Source organism: Apium graveolens, chromosome 2 (assembly GCF_009905375.1).
Source record: "Apium graveolens cultivar Ventura chromosome 2, ASM990537v1, whole genome shotgun sequence".
NCBI classification, from domain to species: domain Eukaryota; kingdom Viridiplantae; phylum Streptophyta; class Magnoliopsida; order Apiales; family Apiaceae; genus Apium; species Apium graveolens.
Genome location: NC_133648.1, coordinates 136,812,502 through 136,833,662, shown reverse-complemented (window position 1 = coordinate 136,833,662; position 21,161 = coordinate 136,812,502). Strand labels below are relative to the sequence as shown.

At 36.8% G+C, this 21,161-nt stretch overlaps 1 protein-coding gene and 1 non-coding gene across 2 annotated transcripts; one reads left to right on the top strand and one right to left on the bottom strand.

Annotated features, from left to right (window-relative positions):
* The first annotated feature begins 552 nt into the window (after nucleotides 1-552).
* On the top strand, nucleotides 553-659 carry LOC141709793 (small nucleolar RNA R71). The gene has a single exon (XR_012570353.1). It is a non-coding gene; the product is annotated as a small nucleolar RNA R71 (small nucleolar RNA).
* Nucleotides 660-13,135: 12,476 nt separating this feature from the next.
* Nucleotides 13,136-13,483, bottom strand: LOC141693611 (uncharacterized). The gene has a single exon (XM_074498765.1). The coding sequence runs from the start codon at nucleotides 13,481-13,483 to the stop codon at nucleotides 13,136-13,138; it is 348 nt and encodes a 115-aa protein (XP_074354866.1).
* Nucleotides 13,484-21,161: the final 7,678 nt, after the last annotated feature.

The following is a 21,161-nucleotide window of genomic DNA, read 5'->3' as shown; positions in this document are numbered from 1 at the left end:
GGATATGATTGCCTTGTAGCATACTGCTGTGGTTGTTGGAATCCAGGTGGGTTAAACTGTTTACTCACTCCTTGCTGATATGGTGGCTGAACAGCATTCTGATTATTCCCCCAGCTGAAATTTGGATGATTTCTGTTGTTAGGATGATAGGTCGCTGGCACAGGCTGCTGTTGTCGCTGATAATTATTCACATACTGAACAGATTCGTTGACAAGAGAACACTGATCCGTAGCATGAGAACCTGCATAAAGCTCACAAACCATAGCTATTTGATTAACTCCATACGTAGCCAGAGAATCAACCTTCATTGATAGCGCTTGGAGCTGGGCTGCAATAGCGGTGGCTGCATCAACTTCCAGAATACCTGCTACCTTGCCTGACGTCATCCTCTGAGTTGGGTTTTGATGCTCATTTGCAGCCATCGTCTCTATAAGATTATACGCCTCAGTATAGCTTTTAGCCCATAAGGCGCCTCCAGCTGCTGCATCGAGCATGGGCCGAGATTGGGCCCCCAAACCATTATAGAAACCAGTGATCACCATCCAATCCGGCATTCCATGATGTGGACATTTTCTCAACATTTCCTTGTAGCGTTCCCAAGCCTCGCACATAGATTCTGTAGGTTGCTGCGCAAACTGCGTAAGAGCACTCCTCATAGCAACAGTCTTTGCCATCGGATAAAACTTCACCAGAAACTTTTGCACAAGATCTTGCCACGTAGTGATGGAGCCATCTGGTTCAGAATGTAACCAGTCTTTAGCCTTGTCCCTCAGTGAGAATGGGAAAAGCCTCAACTTGATAGCCTCATCAGTCACGCCATTATACTTAAAAGTGCTGCAGATCTCGACAAAATTCCTTATGTGCATGTTGGGGTCTTCAGTTGCCGCTCCTCCAAAAGAAACAGAATTCTACACCATCTGAATAGTGCTCGAATTGATTTCAAAGGTGTTAGCTTGAATAACCGGATGAAGGATGCTTGACTGAATGTCCTCAATTTTAGGCCGAGAAAAATCCATAAGAGCTGGATCAGCTTGAACAATACGATCTCCCATATTTACTGGTTCTTTCTGCTCAGTTCCTGAATCCGAATCCTCAAAATCTAACTTCTCCGGAATATCAAGAACTTCGTCTGTCTCCTCAGCTGTATCTAAAGTCCTCTTGCGAGCACGAGAACGAGTTTGCATAAACGCTTGTTAAAGTACCTGAAACACAATCGGAAAAAATAAGTAACTACTACGTCCTAATCACTGAGTCCTAATGACCAATGATGGTAAGAACATAACTAAACAAATATGCCGAGTCCCCGGCAGCGGCGCCAAAAACTTTTTAGAGCGAAAACACGTACTAATATTCACGCAAGTATACGCGTTCGCAAGTAATATAGAATACTTTGTAGTTCGTTCCCTCAGAGACTCAGACTAAATTATTGTCTAATTAAACTCACTCACCAATGTATGATTACTTCTCAATGTTAAGATACTAACACTTAAAATTGTTGATTAAATATTAACTATAATTAACTACTTAATTAATCACTTAACTAACACTTCAATTTATCAATAATAAAACACTCATGAGATCACAACTTCATTATTACTTCCTTCTATAGCCATTGTTATTACCTTTAGCATGTGACAGTGATGATATTAATCGAATAACACGAAACTGATAAAAGCCAACTTTCATTGTACTAATACCATTCTACCAAGCATCCACAATTAAGATAGAAGTTGAATAGTCATCAATTATGTTGAGTTCCCATATGTCTACAGAAATTGACAACACAACGATTTTAGCACAAGTTATTCCTTTTGATTACATAGGGCAAATAAAACTGTTAGAGTTACCCACTAATCATGCACAACGTACATGAACCTATGCTAGCATGGCAAGTTCTAAATCTCAAGATCCACCGTCGCTTCTCAAGAGATTAACACCCTATCTTATATGTTCGCGACGCACATAAGACGAATACGCACAACCAATACTAGATATCATGCAATCATCACACACTAAAGTATTAAACAATTAACTAAAGAATTCCATAATAAATCCGTTGCAACCCCATGATCACGATTAGCCCATAATAGCACTTATCGTCATCATGGGTTCATATGAAATCATGATAAACAAACACAAGAAAATAATAACTAAACTTATTATATTAAAACAGAGTACGTCACAAGAGTAAATAAGTTCAAAGCAAGAAAACTAGCATCCAACGTTACAACGAAACAAGAATCACAAGAAGATATGCTTCCTCTTCGTTGCGGTGTGCTAAATCGGTCTTCTTCCTTATCTCCTTCGCTCCTTGCGTAAAAACACAATCTTCTTCAATCCACACTTGTGAAAACGTCTCAAATCTACTTATATAATAGTCCCATAAAACTCAGATTACATAGAACTGGAAACCAAATAGAAGTAGAAGTCCTAAAATAATTTATCTTTTTTCCCGACCCTGCGCGGCCGCTCAGCATAGCTGAGCGGGCGCTCAACTTGATGCGCGGCCGCTCAGCAATGCTGAGCGGGCGCTCAGACCTCTACTGGAAAAATTCTGATTTCGCTCCGTTTCTTCGCCGTAATCTGCCCGTTTCTTTCCTCTCGTAATGGTGAACACATGCCAAGGCTTATTCTTGATGATTCCTCCCCCGAAATGTAACTAAAATCCTGAAATGCATAAACACTAGAAAAACGCATCAAATACACAAAATACTTGATTTCAAGACACCAATTTAAGCCATTTCAAGACGCTCTAAGTGGTATAAAATGCCACTTATCAGTATCTTTGAAGGTTTAACATGAGCAATGTCAGAGGTTTCCTTTTCCTTATCTTCTGATATCAAGCCAACTTGAGCTATGTCAGAGGTTGCTTGCTTCACTGTCATATCAGAACTTACTATAGCTTGACTCTGAACAACATGAGCCATATCAGAGGTTGTTTGAAAAATCTTCTTTTTGCATCAGAGTAAGATTAACATCTTCTTCATCATCAGTTATTTCGTCATCCATGACTGGCATATAAACCTTTAAAGTTTCATCAACTTTTTCTTTGCCCTTGGACCTTGGATCAATTTCCACTTGTGATTTGGCTTTGCTTGCCTCAGAATTTGTTCTTTCCTTTATCACAATACCCTTAGGTTTTGGAAATTTCTTTTTAACAACAGAAGCTTTAGATTTTATCTTGACACCTTCTGCTTTGAGTCTAGCTTCTTCTTCCTTTAGACTCTCAAAGTCCATTTCTGGATTTTCTTTAAGAAATAACTCATTTGAAATTTCTTCATCAAGTTTCAGATGTTCACCAAAACTTATCCTTTTACCAGTATCAGAACTTATTCTTCTCCCAGTATCAGAACTTGTTCCTTGACTTGTAATTCTAGCTTTACTTGATGAAATTCCTTTGCCTTGACCTTGATCTCTACCCTTGTTAGAGTTTCCCTGGTCATCATTTCCATCATCCTTTCCTTTCAGTGTCTGAATAGATTTGCATTTGGACTTAATCACTTTCTCCCCCTTTTTGGCATCAGCAGGTAAAAGAAGAGATACAAGCAATTCCACTGAGGATTGGATCTCATTGAGTTGATTTTGGTGAGAAGCTTGATTCTTCAGAATTTCTTCAATTTGAGTTTTTTGCTTCTCCTGAGTTTTCTCAATGTAGGCAATTCTGTCAAATACTGGCTTGAAAAATCTGTTCTTTTCAAGTTTCACATTCATATCTTGCTGGATCAAAGTTTCTTGAATTTTATTCACCTTAGCATGAGTTGTTGAGTGTTGACCCTGAAAGTGCCTAGTACTCAATGCAGTAACTCTCAGTTGTGCCTTGAAATCATCATTTAACAACATTTCATCAGCTTTTGCCAGATGCTCAGCAAGAATCTTTTCAGAAGGAACAAAACTAACTGTGTTCCATTCCTTAGTCCACTCCTTTCCTCTAGGAGTTTCACTCCAAGGTACTGGTGCTTCCCATGTAACAAACTTCTTGACTAAATCAGCTTGATTAACTGTTTGTTGAGGTGCATGTCCTGATCGACCAGCTGCATCAGTATCTAAATTAGCAGCAGCTTCACCAATAGTTTCTTCATTGGCAGCATCAGAACTTGTAAATCCTGCAGTATCAGCATCCTCTGATAAAATAGCAGTATGTGAGACTATAGAGGCTTCAATATCATCCTCTAAATTCTTATATGCAGCCAGGTTCTGATCAACATCCAAAATTGATGTTGTTGCTGGAGTGAGTTGAATTGGTGGAGCTTCCAAGTACAAAACCTCAGGCACAATCAAGTTATGAATATCAATTTCAGCACTTGTACCTGGTTCTTCAGTATGTACTGGATCAACTATAGGTGACATAGGAGGTGTAGGAATTCTGTCTTGAGCAGTTTCTTGTTGTGCAGAAGGAAGTGATTCAATAACAGTTGGTTCTGTTGAGATCAGAGATTCCTGATCCCCTTCCTTAGCTGCTTCCACTACATCCTCTGAATCTGACTCAACTATGTCCCTGTGAGCTCTCTGTTTTTTTTAATTTCTTCAAAGGTGGAGACACTGTAGGAGCTGTATCATCAGAACTTAACTTTCTAAGCCTTTTGAGGGGCCTAGAACTCCCAGTTACAGTATCTTTCTGAGAAGTAACCTTCTCAGCTTCTACAACAACAGGTTCTGATGTTTGAATTGTTTTCTCAAATCAACATAATTTAATCAAAACATTCATCACAAAATAAAATTAAAAGTCGATGAAGTAAAGATTAATAAATTGCAAATAAACATGCACAGTCACATAATTTGAGAAACAAAGAACAAATCTTGCAATTAAAGAAAATTTCATTGATATATCAGATGATTACATTCGATGAAATTTAGTAATTACATGCAAAAATTACAAGATAGTTCTATTCTACGATTCTTAACATCAACAGCCTTAATCCTAGTCTAAGAAGACCTAACGACTAACTCCTTCTGCTGCTGATGAAGAGCACTGCAAGACGGATGATCCGTTCTTGCTGACGGGGAGCTTCTCTCCTTTCCTATTCCAACCTATCAAGATGGAGGTGATACTCCATTGATAAGAACAAGAGTTCTGTGTGAACCTCTTGTGGAACTAATTTCCAAAGCTCGTCAGGAATGGCGGTGACATGCCACTCTTGTTGCCATTCATCACAACTCAACTCGATGTTAAAGGTTTCATAGTTCAGGAACATGTTGAAACGGACCATTTTTGTTGGTATGAATAAAAAGAGAATGAGTTTGTGAGAAAATGAAAGATGTTTTGGCTGGAATGAATGGTTGGTTTAAATAACCAATAGAATACCAAGGGACACGAGGACTGGTTAAAAATTATAAGTAAAAATAATGACCCCTCGACTCCCTAGACTGATGTGTAATAATAACAGTCAGTAATAGATCTAAAGCCAGAGTTAATGGGCACGGGATATAATAATAATTACTGTGCGCATGCAATTTTTCAAGACATACACGCTAACCACTAACCCATAATGATTATGACTGTTTTATCTCACATTAACCAATATTCTGTAAAAATATTTTCATTCAGGTAATGACCAAAAACAAACCAAGTAAATAAATACTGCCACGTCAGTATCAAAACTTGATTATTATCAGGATTTAAAAGTCATCAGAATATGGCTCCTTAACTCGAAAAGAGAATGTTTATCCCTGTAATTCTTCACACAAATACTGATATGGTTTCATCAGAACTTAATCATTAAAACTTCCATCAGAACTTGTCCTCAGAATTTATGCAATCTGACACATAGACTGTTCATCTAAAACAACATTTATCACCACAATAATTTTCATCATTCATATGGAGTGTATGTGTGTGCATTAAACTAGATATCAGTCTGATTCACTTCAGTACATCTTAGAAATAAGGCATAACTAAGAACTTTACTCAAAATCTGTCATTATTCTAAAGTCTACTTTAGAATGAGTTCATGCATGAGTCCACCTCAACTGTTTTGTGCTCATTTTATGCATCTTTTAAATTCCATTTTACAGTGGTTTCTCAGTGTAAGTGAGTCACGACTGCTTATCAGAATTTATGCTGTTATCAGAGTATTTCTCCAGTAATCATAGAGTGTGAAAAGTCACCAAGAAAATTTTATTTTGCTTTTCTAATGCATATTACTTAATACCAGCAATGCACTTGGGTCTTCCCTTCCACATTTTTACTCTAGATCTCAAAGGAGTACCTGATATTTATTTCTTTTCTTTTCTTTTTCTTTTGATAAGTGAGGTTTATCAGCACTTAGTACATCCACCAGATTTACTAACATCAGAACTTAACAGATAAGAAACATTATTCTAGTTTTTGACTTAGTAATAAGATACACAAAGTAAACTTAACTAAGCTCAATATCAAAATTTGCTTGTGTTAAAAGATTTCCACATAAACAATTACTTCAAACATGGGATCTTTAGTATATTAAAGACTACTAGGTCAGCATCTAGCACAGTTATCCTCATTGGATTGAATAGTCACAGAAACATTCATATCACTATTAGAGTTTAGAAATTCACATCAGAAAACAATCAGCACTTAAGCAATTTGCAATTTAAGCACATAATACACAAAGATAGTAATATCTGTAAATACTGATCATAAAGTCTGATGTATAAGAACATAAACTCAGCAGATTTAGAGAAAGAACCTGAAACCATTCCAAGTTCATTTACCAATCTTGTAAAAGTAGCTTCACACAGTGGTTTTGTGAAGATATCTGCTAGTTGTTGATCTGTTGGAACAAAATACAATTCCACTGTACCTTCATCCACATGTTCCCGTATGAAGTGGTACCTAATGCTGATGTGCTTTGTCATTGAGTGTTGAACATGATTACCTGTCATAGCAATAGCACTTTGATTATCATTGTAAATAGGGATTTTAGAAAATTCTAACCCATAATCCAGTAACTGATTCTTCATCCAAAGAATCTGTGCACAACAGCTTCCTGCAGCAATGTATTCTGCTTCTGCAGTTGATGTGGAAATTGACTTCTGTTTCTTGCTAAACCAAGAAACCAATCTGCCTACAAGAAATTGGCAGCTTCCACTAGTGCTTTTCCTGTCTATTTTGCATCCTGCAAAATCTGCATCTGAGTAACCTATTAGCTTAAAGTCTGATTCTCTAGGATACCACAATCCCAGATCAGCTGTACCCTTAAGGTACTTGAAAATTCTTTTCACAACTGTTAAGTGAGGTTCTCTTGGATCTGCTTGAAATCTTGCACAAAGACAGGTAGCATACATGATATCAGGTCTACTTGCAGTTAGGTAGAGTAGTGAACCAATCATACCTCTGTAATCAGTAATATCTACTAATTTACCAGTATCATTATCCAACTTTGTTGCAGTGGCCATAGGAGTGGATGCGCTTGAACAATCTTGCATTCCAAATTTCTTCAACAAATTTCTGGTGTACTTAGATTGACAAATAAAAGTTCCTTCTTCATTCTGCTTGACTTGAAGGCCCAGAAAATAGTTAAGTTCTCCCATCATATTCATTTGATATCTTGACTGCATCAGTTTGGCAAACTTCTTACAAAGTCTGTCATTTATAGAACCAAAAATGATATCATCAACATATATTTGCACCAAAAGTAAGTCCTTTCCATGGTTGAAGTAGAACAATGTTTTGTCAATAGTTCATCTGTTAAATCCACTTTCCAGAAGAAACTGAGCTAAAGTCTCATACCATGCTCTTGGAGCTTGCTTAAGGCCATAAAGTGCTTTATCAAGCCTGTAGACATGATTGGGAAATTTGGGATCTACAAAGCTTGGAGGTTGTTCAACATATACTTCCTCTTCCAATTCTCCATTAAGAAAAGCACTTTTCACATCCATTTGAAAGACTTTAAACTTCTTGTGAGCAGTATAAGCCAAAAATATCCTTATGGCTTCCAATCTAGCAACTGGTGCAAATGTTTCATCATAATTAATTCCCTCCTGTTGAGAGTATCCTTTTGCAACCAGCCTTGCTTTGTTCCTTATAATTATGCCATCACTGTCAGTTTTGTTTCTGAACACCCACTTTGTACCAACAACAGACATGTTCTTTGGTCTTGGTACTAGGGTCCAGACTTTATTTCTTTCAAATTCCATTTAACTCTTCTTTCCTTGCTTGCACCCAATCAGCATCTTGGAGAGCTTCTTCCACTTTCTTTGGTTCAGTCTAAGAAAGAAAAGAATGATAGAGACATTCATTTGATGTAGCTTTTCTAGTTCTGACACCTGCATCAGGATTTCCAATAATTAAGTCAGGTGTATGTGCTTTAGTCCACTTCCTTGTAGATGGAAGGTTTTCTTTAGAACTGGATGCTCCCCAATGATCCAAGCTGTCTCCATCAACATTTTCTGATGCTCCCCCTGAAATTATGCTCTCTGAGTTGGATCCTTCAGAATTTGAGTTTCCAGAAATATCAGAACTTGTCCCATCAGAACTTGAAGAGCCTGTTGTAGGTTCTGATGCTTCTTCAGATGTAGTTGGATCTTCAGTATGCTCCCCCTGCACAGGTGCATCTTTCTTAGGCATAGTCACCATAGTTTCAATGACATCAGAGTTTAATCTATCAGAGTTTGCAGTATCAGGATTTAGACTGTCAGGATTTACAGAATCAGAATTTAAAACTTCATTTTCGAATCTCAGCTGATCATGATCATTGAAATCTTCAAGTCTAGTAATCTTCTTATCATCAAAAGAGACATTGATAGATTCCATGACAACCCTTGTTCTTAAATTGTAGACTCTGAAGGCTTTTGTAGAAAGTGAATATCCAACAAAAATTCTTTCATCAGCTTTTAGATCAAATTTGGATAGCTGTTCCGGATGAGTCTTAAGAACAAAACACTTGCATCCAAATACATGAAAATACTTCAGATTTGGCTTCTTTTTCTTCACCATCTCATATGGTGTTTTTCCATGCTTGTTGATAAGTGTTGCATTCTGAGTAAAACAAGCAGTCTGTACAGCTTCAGCCCAAAAGTAGGTTGGTAACTTTGCTTCATCAAGCATAGTTCGTGCAACTTCAATAAGAGTTCTATTCTTTCTTTCAACAACTCCATTTTGCTGTGGAGTTCTAGGAGCAGAAAATTCTTTCTTTATTCCATGGTTTTTGCAGAACTCTTCCATGATCAAATTCTTGAACTCAATGCCATTATCAATTCTTATGATCTTCACAGAATCTTTGACCAATTTATCCAGTTGCTTGACATGATCAATTAAGATAGATGCAGTTTCACTTTTTGTGTGCAAGAAATACACCCATGTGTATCTGGTGAACTCATCCACTATGACCATAGCATATTTCTTCTTTGCAATAGACATGACATTAACTGGACCAAATAAATCAACATGTAGTAGGTGATAAGGCTAAAGAATTGATGATTCAGTCTTGCTCTTGAATGAAGATTTTCTTTGTTTTGCCTTCTGACATGAATCACAAAGGCCATCAGGAGCAAATACTGATTTTGGCAGTCCTCTCACAAGATCTTTCTTGACTAGTTCATTTATATTGTTAAAATTTAAATGAGAGAGTTTCTTGTGCCAATCCCAGCTTTCTTCAATTGATGCTCTACTTAACAGACAGATTTTAGAACCATCAATACTTGTTGAAAGTTTGGCTTCATAAATGTTACCATGCCTGTATCCTTTCAGAACAACTTTGCATGTAGATTTGCTTACAACTTCACAGTGTTCTTCAAATAAATCCATATGATAACCTCTGTCACAGATTTGACTCACACTCAGCAGATTGTGTTTAAGTCCTGAGACCAGAGCTACTTTTTCAATGATGACATTCCCAAGATAGATATTGCCATATCCCAGAGTTTTTCCAATGTTGCCATCTCCATAAGAAACACTTGGGCCAGCTTTCTTGACAAAGTCTGATAGCAAGGCTTTATTTCCAGTCATATGTCCTGAACATCCACTGTCCAGAACTAGAATATTGTTCCTGTTGCCCTGCAATCACAAAGACCACTAATGATTAGTTTTAAGGACCCAGACTTGTTTGGATCCTTTGGCCTTTTTAAGTTTGTTAACATTTGCAGCGGATTTAGCATCAGAGTTTATGTTAACAGTTTTCTTATCAGAATTTGCAATATCAGACTTTGCATCAGAACTTACACTAGAAGGAATAATGCTAACTTTCTTTACAGAAGGTTTTATTTGATAATAATCATAGTATAAACTATGATATTCCTTACAAGTATAAATGGAATGCCATAAACTACCACAATGAAAATAAGGATTTTGTGGCTTATATCTAACATACTGACTCTTAACTCCTGATTTTGAGAGTAAGGAGTTTATATTCTTATTCTTCCTGCAAAAAGAAGCCATATGGTTAGAATTTCCACAGTTATGACATGTTTTTCTAGGAGCATTAGGAACAGGCTTATAATTGTTACTTTTGTTCACACCTTCCTTTCCATTCCTATTTTTCCTTGGTGGCTTTACCTTGTTTACATTCTTAACATCTTTCAACTTATGCTTAAGCTACTTCTTGGTCATTAAGTCTATGTTAACTTCAGTTGGCTTATCCTGTTTAGGTTTGTCAGAAGTTACTTTCTCCTTAACTTCTGATTTCTCAATATCAGACTTTGCAGTTACAAACTTAACAGGATTTACCTTTGGTTTTTGTTTAACAACTATAGGCTCAGTTTCTACAGTTCCCTTACTGTTCTTATCATCTCCATATCCTAAGCCCTCTTTCCAGTTTCCACTACTAAGAATATCCTGAGTTGATTTACCAGAGTTAGTCCAAGTCCTAATAATCTCTCTTTCCTTTTCTAACTCAGTTTTTAGAGATTCATTCATTTTTAGCACTTCATCCCTAACATAAAAGGCATCATCTCTATCTTTCTGAGTTTGATGGAACATGACTAACTCTTTTTCTAAATAATCATTCCTCTTTTTATAAGCAAGATTTTCAGAAGTTAATCTTTCACATGTTAAAGTTTGATATTTATAACTAATGAACATAGTCTTAATATATCTTCTCAACTCAATAATATCATCAGTATGAAAGGCATAAGTAGTTTGAGGTACCTTTAAGTCAGCAGTATCAGAACTGCTATCAACATTTGCCATTAAGGCATAGTTTTTCACATCCTCATAATCTGAAGCATCTGACCATCTTTTCTTCTTTGTGACAAGAGCCTTGCCTTTGTCACTCTTCCCTTTTCTGCAATCAGGAGATATGTGGCCTTTCTCACCACAGTTGTAGCATTTAATATTTGAGTAATCTCCTATGTCAGACTTTCCTCCTTTGCCTTCAGATTTTCTGAAACCTTTCTTATCAGAACTTGCACCTTTCTAGGAAAACTTCTTTCCTCTCCTGAATTTCCTGTATGCAATCTTTGTGATTCCATTCACCATAAGAGCACACAGCTTCATCATCTCCTCATCAGGGTACATCTCAGGTATACTTTCAGTTTCTGAGTCATCATCACTATCAGAACTTGATGACTCGGTATCAGACTTTGTGATGAGAGCCTTTCCCTTGCCTTTCTTTGAGGCAGCAACTTTGGGACTTTTCTCCTCAGTCATAAAAGCAACTGTCCTTGACTTTCTTCCATTCCTCTTACTTCTTTGTTCCATCTCAAGTTCATGAGTCTTGAGCATCCTATAAATTTCATCAAGAGTTGTTTCATCAAGATTACAGTTGTCTATCATTATTGTGGCTTTCAAATCCCATCTTTCAGGAAGAGCTAACAGGAATTTAAGATTTGAATCTTCAATATCATACTCTTTGTCAACTAGTGACAAATCATTCAAGAGTTTGACAAATCTGTCATATAAATCAGTTAATGACTCATCAGGCTTTGAGTCAAAGTGCTCATACTCTTGAGTAAGTATAGTCTTCATGTTCTTCTTGATTGAATCAGTTCCCTGACACCTTGTTTCCAAAGCATCCCATATCTCTTTTGCAGTCTTGCATTGAATTACTCTGTTTGACATGACATTATCAATGACACTATGTAGCAAGTGTCTTACCTTTGCATCCTTCGCAATCGATGAGATATCTTCAGTAGTGTAATCAATTTTCTCCTTTGGTACAGACTTTGTTGGCTGACCTGTAACTTCCACAGAGAGTTTGGTTGGTATATGTGGTCCTTCAGTAATCCTGTCAAGATATTCTGGATATGTAGCTTCCAGAAATATAACCATCTTCATTTTCCATATGGAATAATCAGAAGGTTTCAACATGGGAACTCTTATAGTCTCATATCGACTATGGGTTATGGTTTTTGGAGGTTCTTCAGTTTTGGTGGGCTTGGTTGGAGTTTCTTCTTCAGACATGATTGTTTTTGGATCTTAAATTGTTTGTGTGTTAACAGATTGCTCTGATACCACTTGTTAGGTCACACAAACTGTAGAAGGGGGTTGAATACAGTGTTTAGCACAATCAAATCAAAATTAAGAACACAAGTAACTGAACACAAATTTTATTCAACATAATAAACTCTGTTACAATATGGAACTGTCCTCTCTCAGTGATGAACAAATTATCACGAGAGCTGCTAGGGTTACAAAGAATAATAACTTTGATAATGATAACACTTATAGTGTAAACCCTATGCCTGTGTTTATATACTACACAGTTATAAGATAATGTTCTAATTGATATGGAATATAATTCTGCTTCCTAAAATATATCAACTAGTTATCTTTTCTTCCAAGTATTCTATTTTTCATAGAATTCCTTCTACATGCATAATTCTTTCTGTCTTAGTCTCGATCTTCTTTCCTTTCAATCAGCCGCCTACCTTATCTGAAAGTCCTCTTAAGTCCTGATATTATCTCCTAATAAATATATTCTGATAACTTAAGTTCTGATAACTTAATTTCTGATATCTTAAGTTATGTCTTCAGTATAAGTGTTGATTTCCAGTTAAATACTGATTTGCCCTGTTAGGTAAGATCTGAAAACTAAACACAAATCATACTACACATGACATTATCAAATATATCTAACAAATAGCTTGTCACACCAATCGGTGCTATCAGATTTATGACATGAATAGTAGGGGTCTTCAAGACCTGGAAGTAGATACTTCTCGGATAGTTCTCGATTTCAGACGAGGCGAACTGAGATAAGGCATCCGCCGTAATATTCTCTTATCTCGGAACATGTTCTTCGTACCGCTCATCGAATTGAGTTAATATTCCTTTTACAACTCTCAGGTACTTGACCATAGTATCATCTTGGGCCTCAAACTCTCCATTAACTTGAGCAACTACAAGTCTTGAGTCTCTACAGACCTTCAGGTTTTTTGCCCTCACGGCTCTAGCCAAGCCTAAGCCTTCTATTAATGCTTCATATTCTGCTTCGTTATTCGTATTTGGGAAATCTAACTTAAAAGCATACTCAATCATAAACCCATTAGGGCTTTTCAAGACTAGGTCTGCACCACTAGATTTAGTTTTGGACGCTCCATCAAAATGGAGAACCCAATACTCTTTCATAGTTATTTCTTTATCCTTCTCCTTCTCTCCTCCTTTTGGGGTTATTATCTCTTGTCCCCGACTTCTTGGTCGTTAATGGTACATTCGACCATGAAGTCTGCTAAGGCCTGAGCCTTGATGGCCGTTCGAGGCTTGTACTTGATATCAAATTCTCCTAACTTAATTTCCCATTTGATGAGCCTTCCACTGGCCTTCGGGCTATGAAGAATGTTCATCAAGGGTTGGTCCGTCAGGACTTCGATCTTGTGAGCCAGGAAGTATGGTGTCAACTTCCTCGAGGCTGTGATGAGAGCAAGCGCGAACTTTTCCGTGGTGGAGTAATTCAGCTCTGCTTTATGGAGCACCTTGCTTACATAGAATACAGGCTTCTGGAGCTTCTGTTCTTCCTCCACGAGGACTGCACTCACGGCTTGTTCAGATACCGCGAGGTACAAATAAAGGGTGTCCTCCGGACTTGGTTTGGCCAACAAAGGGGATTCAGTTATGTACTTCTTTAGTTTTTCAAAGGCCTCTTGGCTCTCAGCTGTCCATTCAAAATTCTTCACCTTCTTAAGGGTTTTGAAAAAGGGCAGGAATTTGTCTCCAGACTTGGAGATGAACCTCCCTAGAGCTGCGATTCTTTCTGTCAGCTTCTGAATGTCCTTGATGGAGCGTGGTGGCTCCATATCTAGGATGGCTTTGATCTTTTCGGAGTTGGCCTCTATTCCCCTTTTAGAGACCATGTGAACCAAAAATTTTCCGGACCAAACGCCAAAAGAACATTTGGCTGGGTTTAACATCATCTTGTGGTGCATCAACACTTCAAATGCCTCTCTGAGGTGACTAGTATGATCGGCCTTGCTAAGACTTTTGACTAACATGTCATCAACATAGACCTCCATGGTCTTCCCAATTAGATGGGAAAATATCTTGTTTACCAGTCTTTGGTAAGTAGCTCCTGCATTCTTAAGTCCAAAATCCATAACAAGATAACAAAATATACCAAAGTCAGTTATGAAAGATACCTTGGGGGTGTAATCCTTATGCATTCTAATATGATTGTAACCACTGAAGCCATCCATAAAGCTTATCATCTTGTGTTTAGCAGTGGCATCGATCAGTGTATCAATCCTCGGTAGGGGGTAACAGTCCTTGGGATAAGCATCATTCAAGTCAGTGAAGTCAACGCACATCCTCCACTTCCCATTGGCCTTCTTAACCATTACGGGGTTGGCCAACCATTCAGGGAATTGCACTTCCTCAATGAATCCAGCTTTTAAAAGCTTCTCGACCTCCTACTTAATGGCTTCCAGCTTATCAGGAGCATAAGTTCTCTTCTTCTGCTTCCCAACCTTTCGGGTTGGGTCAACGTTCAACATATGAGTTATAAGGTCCAGGTCAATCCCAGGCATATCAGTTGTTGTCCAAGCAAATGCATCATTGTTCTCTTGTAGGAAAGTTGTCATTTGGCCATTCAAGGGCTTGTCCAGAGATGCCCCAATATACGTGACCTTCTCTGGGTCTAAGGGGTCTAAGGGAATTGGGACCAGGTCCTTGATTGGCTTCCCTCATAGTTCGTCACTCTCTCGGACATCCATGTCTTCTATGCGGAGGACCTGTCCCCCGGTTCTATCAGGCCTAAGTGCTGCAACATAGCAACTGCGGGCCATTTTTCATCTCCTTTTGCTTCTCCAACATCATTCCTAGTTGGGAACTTTAGTACCATGTGGTAGGTTGAGGGCACAGCCTTAAAAGCATGGATGCCTATTCTGCCCATGATAGCATTGTAAGTAGAGGCTGCCTTAACAATCTGAAAGTTTAACATCTACGTGGCCTCCCTGGGCTCTTCCCTATAATTACGGGAATTTGTATTGCTCATTCGACTTTGCATTCCACATGGTTAAACCCGTAGATGAGTGCATTGGATGAAGTTAGTTGAGAATCATTGTATCCCATCCTTATGAATGTATCATAGAACAGAATGTCCACGGAAGCTCCATGTCCACTAGGACCCTCATAACAGGACGATTTCCAATTATTGGAGTGATAACCAGATGATCGTCCTGAGGAAATTTCAAACCTTCAAGGTCTGGGTCACCAAATTCAAGCATCATCTCTGACTTAGAATGCTTAGATGGCTCTCCAACTATGCTCATTACTTCTCTCGCATAAGCTTTTTGGGAGTTCCTTGTAGAGCCGGCTACTGTAGGACCTCTTGAGATTATATTTATTACTGGCCCTGAGGACACTGGGTTGCAATCTCTGTCGTTACCCCTTCGATCGTCATCTCTTCGATCATTGTCTCCTTTTTGGCCTTCAGTCTCTTCACCCTTGGTGAAACGTCTGAATTTTCCTCTTCGGATCAAATACTCAATCTCATCCTTGAGTTACCTACAATCGTCAGTATCATGACCAACATCTTTGTGAAACCTGCAGTATCGACTCTTGTCTCTTTTCTCGGGGTCTCCCCTTAGTGGCTTCGGCCATTTGAACTCTTTGTTCTTCTCAATTTCCATAAGAATTTGGCTCCTTAGAGCGTTCAACCTCGCATATTCAGTGAACCTTGGTTGCTGATTCTTCTTAGAAAAGGAGGAGTCAGAGTTTTTTCCAATCCGTGGATATTTGTCCTTGACATCGTACTCCTGATCCGTCTTCCGCTTCTTATTTTCAATAGGTTCATTATTCACAACTGTCTTCTTCATACTCTCCTCCACCTTGATATACTTTTCAGCCCTATCCTGGAGCTGCAACATGCTTTCGGGAGGGCGATTAGCCAGGGACATCTTAAAGAACTCGTCTCTAGTCCCTTGCTATAGGGATATCATAGCTACCTTATCATCAAGATCAGGGACCTTCAAAGCCTCCTTCATAAATCGATACAGATATTCTCTCAGGGACTCCTTTGTTCCTTGGACTATGCCCATGAGAGAAGCTGAACTCTTCTCGTGTACTCTTCCACTTATGAACTGCTTGATAAAAGCTTGCGTAACGACCGAGAAATTATGCTTGTATTATATTATAATAGAGATAAATTATGTGTATTATTATGTGATTAAATGTGTTGAGTCATTAAACCCTAATTGCTACGTGTTGTCTGTTTTGATCCGAACGTGTTTTGGATATTTATTGAGTGTTTTGTCGTAAGTTATATATTTTTATCAAAACCCGTACAGCTCAAACAGTGTTTTAAAAGACCATATTTCAAACAAAATCATTGGCCCTATTTTACCAAAAACAATCTATACCATATCGCTATTCTGAACCCCTAGACGTTTTACAAATTTACCTTTTTCGCGAAAAAAGACTTTTCCGGACCCCTTCGGGTACCAAAAACCCCACAAAAATCACATTTTTATCATGAAATTATCATACATCATTTTTCTTTGCATTTTTGTAATATTCATAATTTTTGGGAATTTTTGACATTTATTTTGTATTTATTAGATATTTAAAAATTCATTATTAATACCCAAAAATTATAAAAATTGGGGCCAAATATTTTTATTAGATGTGTAATTAGACCCTTAATTTTATTTAGGGGTATTATTTTCATAAATATAAATAGTTGAATTATGGTTAATTATTTAGTTAATTATTATAAAAAAATCAGAAAATCAAGAAATAATTAGTGTCGGTGAAGAACAATCAGAGAATTCAACTGAAGATTTCATAGTGATTCTGTTACCCGTTTTGATCATGTGAGTAACCAAAACGATCCTCTTGATCTCTACTTTCTATTCATACCATTAATTTTGTGTTTTGTTGATTTGATTTTCAATTCGATTTTTAGGGTTAATACTCGAAATTAGGGGTTCATGATTTAGGAATCGTTTGATGTTTTGGTTGATTCAGATAGCTTTATCTCGAGTTTAGGAGTGATTATATATATTTAATTTGATCGTATAACCCCAGGAAGATGATTCTCGAGTTCATAGGTTTTAGTAAATTTTGAGTTCGATTTTCTTAATTTTCAGAAGTTGTTGATGTATTGTGATGATTGAGATTAATTGTAGAGAACTGTAGCTTTGATTTGGTATATATTTTGTGAATTTTGGTTCACGATTGACTAAGAAGCGATTCTCCGATGAAGTTCATCGGAAAAGATGGGGTTTTGGCCGGAGAACGTGATGGAGTGGTCGTCGGTTGCGATGGGGAGGGTGGTTGTACGGTGGAAGGAGAAAGGAACGGTGTTGCAGCTTGAACGAGTCGAAACCATCGAGTTTTGGCTGGTTTTTGGCTTGCCAGAGTTTTTCCGCCGGCATCGTGTTCCGTCCAGGCAGCCGACCTGTTCTTCGTCAACCCGAGGTCGACCCGGTTTCGACCCGGTGTACGACCCGGGTTTGATCTTCAAAACCCTGAAAACATTTCCTGAAAACTGTTTCTGATATTTCTATTAATTATTTCTATTTTATAAGATCAGAAATTAGTTTTGTAAATTCTAAAAATCTAATTTAAATTCTGAATTTTTTTGATAATAATTCCTAAATTATTTTATTAATTTAGAAAATTCGAAATTAGTTATTTAATGAATTATTTAATTATTTATCTAATTATTTATTAGTTATTTAATTAATTAATAATTAGGTAATTAATTAATAATTAGGTAATTAATTAATAAATAAGGATTAAAAATAATCGAATAATATGAATACTAATTCGTTAATTAGTTGAATATTGCGAGTAACTCGTATTTATACAGGTAGTGTTTCGATAAGTTGAATTAGTATTTGAATGATAACTAATTTATTCGAAGAGTGTCGTAATGATTATTCGTATCGAATAATTAAATATAGATAATTAATTAATTAATTTATCGTATAAGATATAATAATAATAATAGTTCGATAATTATACGAGGTTCGCGAGTAGCTCATATTTATACGAGTAGTTGCTCGTTGAGTTAGATTATGATTCGAGTAATAATTATTTATTCGATAAATAGCGTATCAGTTAATTGTATTGATTGATTATTTGTAAATAATCGATCTAATCGAGTAAGTGATATTAATTTGTAAATAATTGTAATAAATTATAATTAATCCTAATAATTAGGGATTAATTATTTTAAAATACAATGATTATTAATTAATTATTTAAAAATATAATTAAGGATTATTTAATTATAATTAATTATTTATAATTAATTATTAATTAATTAAATCTTGTTTAATTCATAATAATTAAACTGTTAGTCCGTTTTGAGTGAAACGAAGACCCCTAGACTCAGAAAAATGAAAAAAATCCAATAAAAATAATTGTAGGTCATAATTTCTTCCGAAAGAGAGTTGTCTTGTGTTAGTTAATTGTGTATATGCCCTAATAGAGGTAGAATTGAGTCAAATAAATCCTGAAAAATTATAATAAAATCAAATAGGGTTAGTTAATACAGGTATGAGTCTAGTATCGATTCTAAAAATATTTATAAGTCCAAAAATCAATTATGTGCTTTATGTGCTATGTGCTTTACGTGATTATGTGAACCTTACGTGCTATATAATTATATGTGTATATATGCGAGTCAGATATAAACGCATTGGGTAGATTGATATGGTTGCGTAGTATCAATTCGAGATACGTATATGTAGTAAGTTATCTAACCGACTATCTTCTATGATTGATTCAGTATCAGCAAGGCCGATCAAGCAGGAGACCAAAGGCGGTGAGTTGAACCAGGTTAAGTACGCGCAAGGCAAGTTTTTCCCCTATTCTAAATTCAGAATAGTGAATTATACCCCATTCTCCCTATCAGTTACACTTTGATAATTCTTGTTCATACACATTGTTACACAATTATTGATTCTTGTTTCTATTTCATTTCGATTCTTGATTTCTCTCAATTTATTGAATCCCCTATTCATATTCCAATACTTTTACCCTTGTTACTTATACTCTGATATATCCTGATGTTGAGATACATCAACAGCATTCCGATTGTTCCGGATGCTAAGCTTTGGACTGGATAGTTACGATGCGGGCTGGGTTTTACCCATACCATTAATTAATAGGCCGTAGTTGCCTGAGTACTCCTTATGTTGGTCGGGCCTATGCAGCTGGGTATATATCTACACTGTATCCTGACTGATCAGCAGGTTATAGTGCATAGTTAGTTCTTGTTTCCAGTCTTGTTCATTTGGCACTCGCCAGCAATGGCAAATTATTATTCTATACAAAAACAGATGGTTGTTCAAACCAGCAGCTTATCGATTCATTTATTCTTCTTTCTTTATACTATAAATATTGTTGCGGGCTTGTTGAGCAATTTTAGCTCATCCCCTTTTATTGTTATTCTTATTGTTTTACAGTTAAGGTAGAGAATGAAACCCATCAGAACCCGCATAGTCAAGAAGCGAGTCAAGCAGTGGGACCCTCTTATACCAAGAGTGTTCATCCATATCCCAGAAGAGAGATTTGAGTTACCAGATCAGGTGTAGCATGATAAGTAGCAATGTTGGTTTGAATAAAAGTTGTGTGCTAAGAATATAGATAGAATAAAGTTTTGTAATAAAGAGAGTTCTTGAGACAGATTGTTTTTATTTGGGTTGGTAATAAAGTTAGTGTGTCATTCTTATTTTCAACTCTTAACCTTAAAAGATCCTGAGTAGCAGTAGTTCGGGGTAATTATTATATTTATATTCCGCTTGTGCAGGTTTAGTTTTCAGTTAATGTTAATAATGCCCCAAATCTATACCCCGGATTTGGAGGATATAATTTTGTAGACATGTTATTTATTGCATCATTACACTCAGCTTTAGATAAATATGTAAGGTTAGTGGTGATTATCTGATTACTTGAAGAACTTGTCTCTGTTTCATCAGACTTGGCCATTAGGGCTAGATTGACATAGCTGACATCCTCATCATCATCCAGACCATCTGCTGCCCAGTCATTTTCTTGTGTAATGAAAGCCCTTTCCTTTTGTTTGAGAAACTCAAAATATTTCTATTTATAATCCACAGGCTCAAACTTCTTCTTGCTGGAATCTGACTTTCTACACTCACTGGCAAAGTGCCCTACCAAGCCACATTTGAAACATTTAAATTTTGATTTATCCACCATGTTTCTATTTGGCTTGGATGATCCAAAGTTCTTCTTGAACTTGAGCTAGGAAAATCTTCTGGAAAGAAATGCTAGATGTTCATCAATGTCATCCATATCATCTTGGCTCAAAGAATCTTCATTTTCTGCTACTAGCCCCTTGCCATTGTTTTCACAGACCTTTGAAGTAGACTCAACAGCTTCTATCTTCATCTCCTTCTCTTTTTCTAACTCAGCAACCAGTGCAATGGATCCTCCTTTCTTTCTCCCTTTCTCCATTCTTTCATCTTGCTCTATTTCAAGCTCATAAGTCTTAGAATGCCATACAGTTTCTCTAGTGTAAACTCCTTGTATTCTTGTGAGTTTCTCAAGGAGACTGTCATTGATTTCCATTCTTTTGTAGGGATCTCATAAATTTGAGGTTAGAATATTTGGTTTGGTAGATTCTTCCATGCAGCTTTAGAGCATTTAGTACCTTTTGAAATCTACTAAAGATATCAGTAAGAGTTTCACCTTCTTCAAAGTGGAAATGCTCATATTGCTGTATTAGTAACTGCATCTTGTTTTCTTTAACTTGTTCAGTGCCATCACAGATAATCTGAATTGTATCCCAAACTTCCTTGGAAGTTTTGCAATTGATGATGTTGTCAAACATGTTACCATC

Coding starts and splice junctions, on each gene's coding strand:
- LOC141693611 (XM_074498765.1), bottom strand. CDS start 13,483: ATGAAAGAGTATTGGGTTCTCCATTTTGATGGAGCGTCCAAAACTAAA.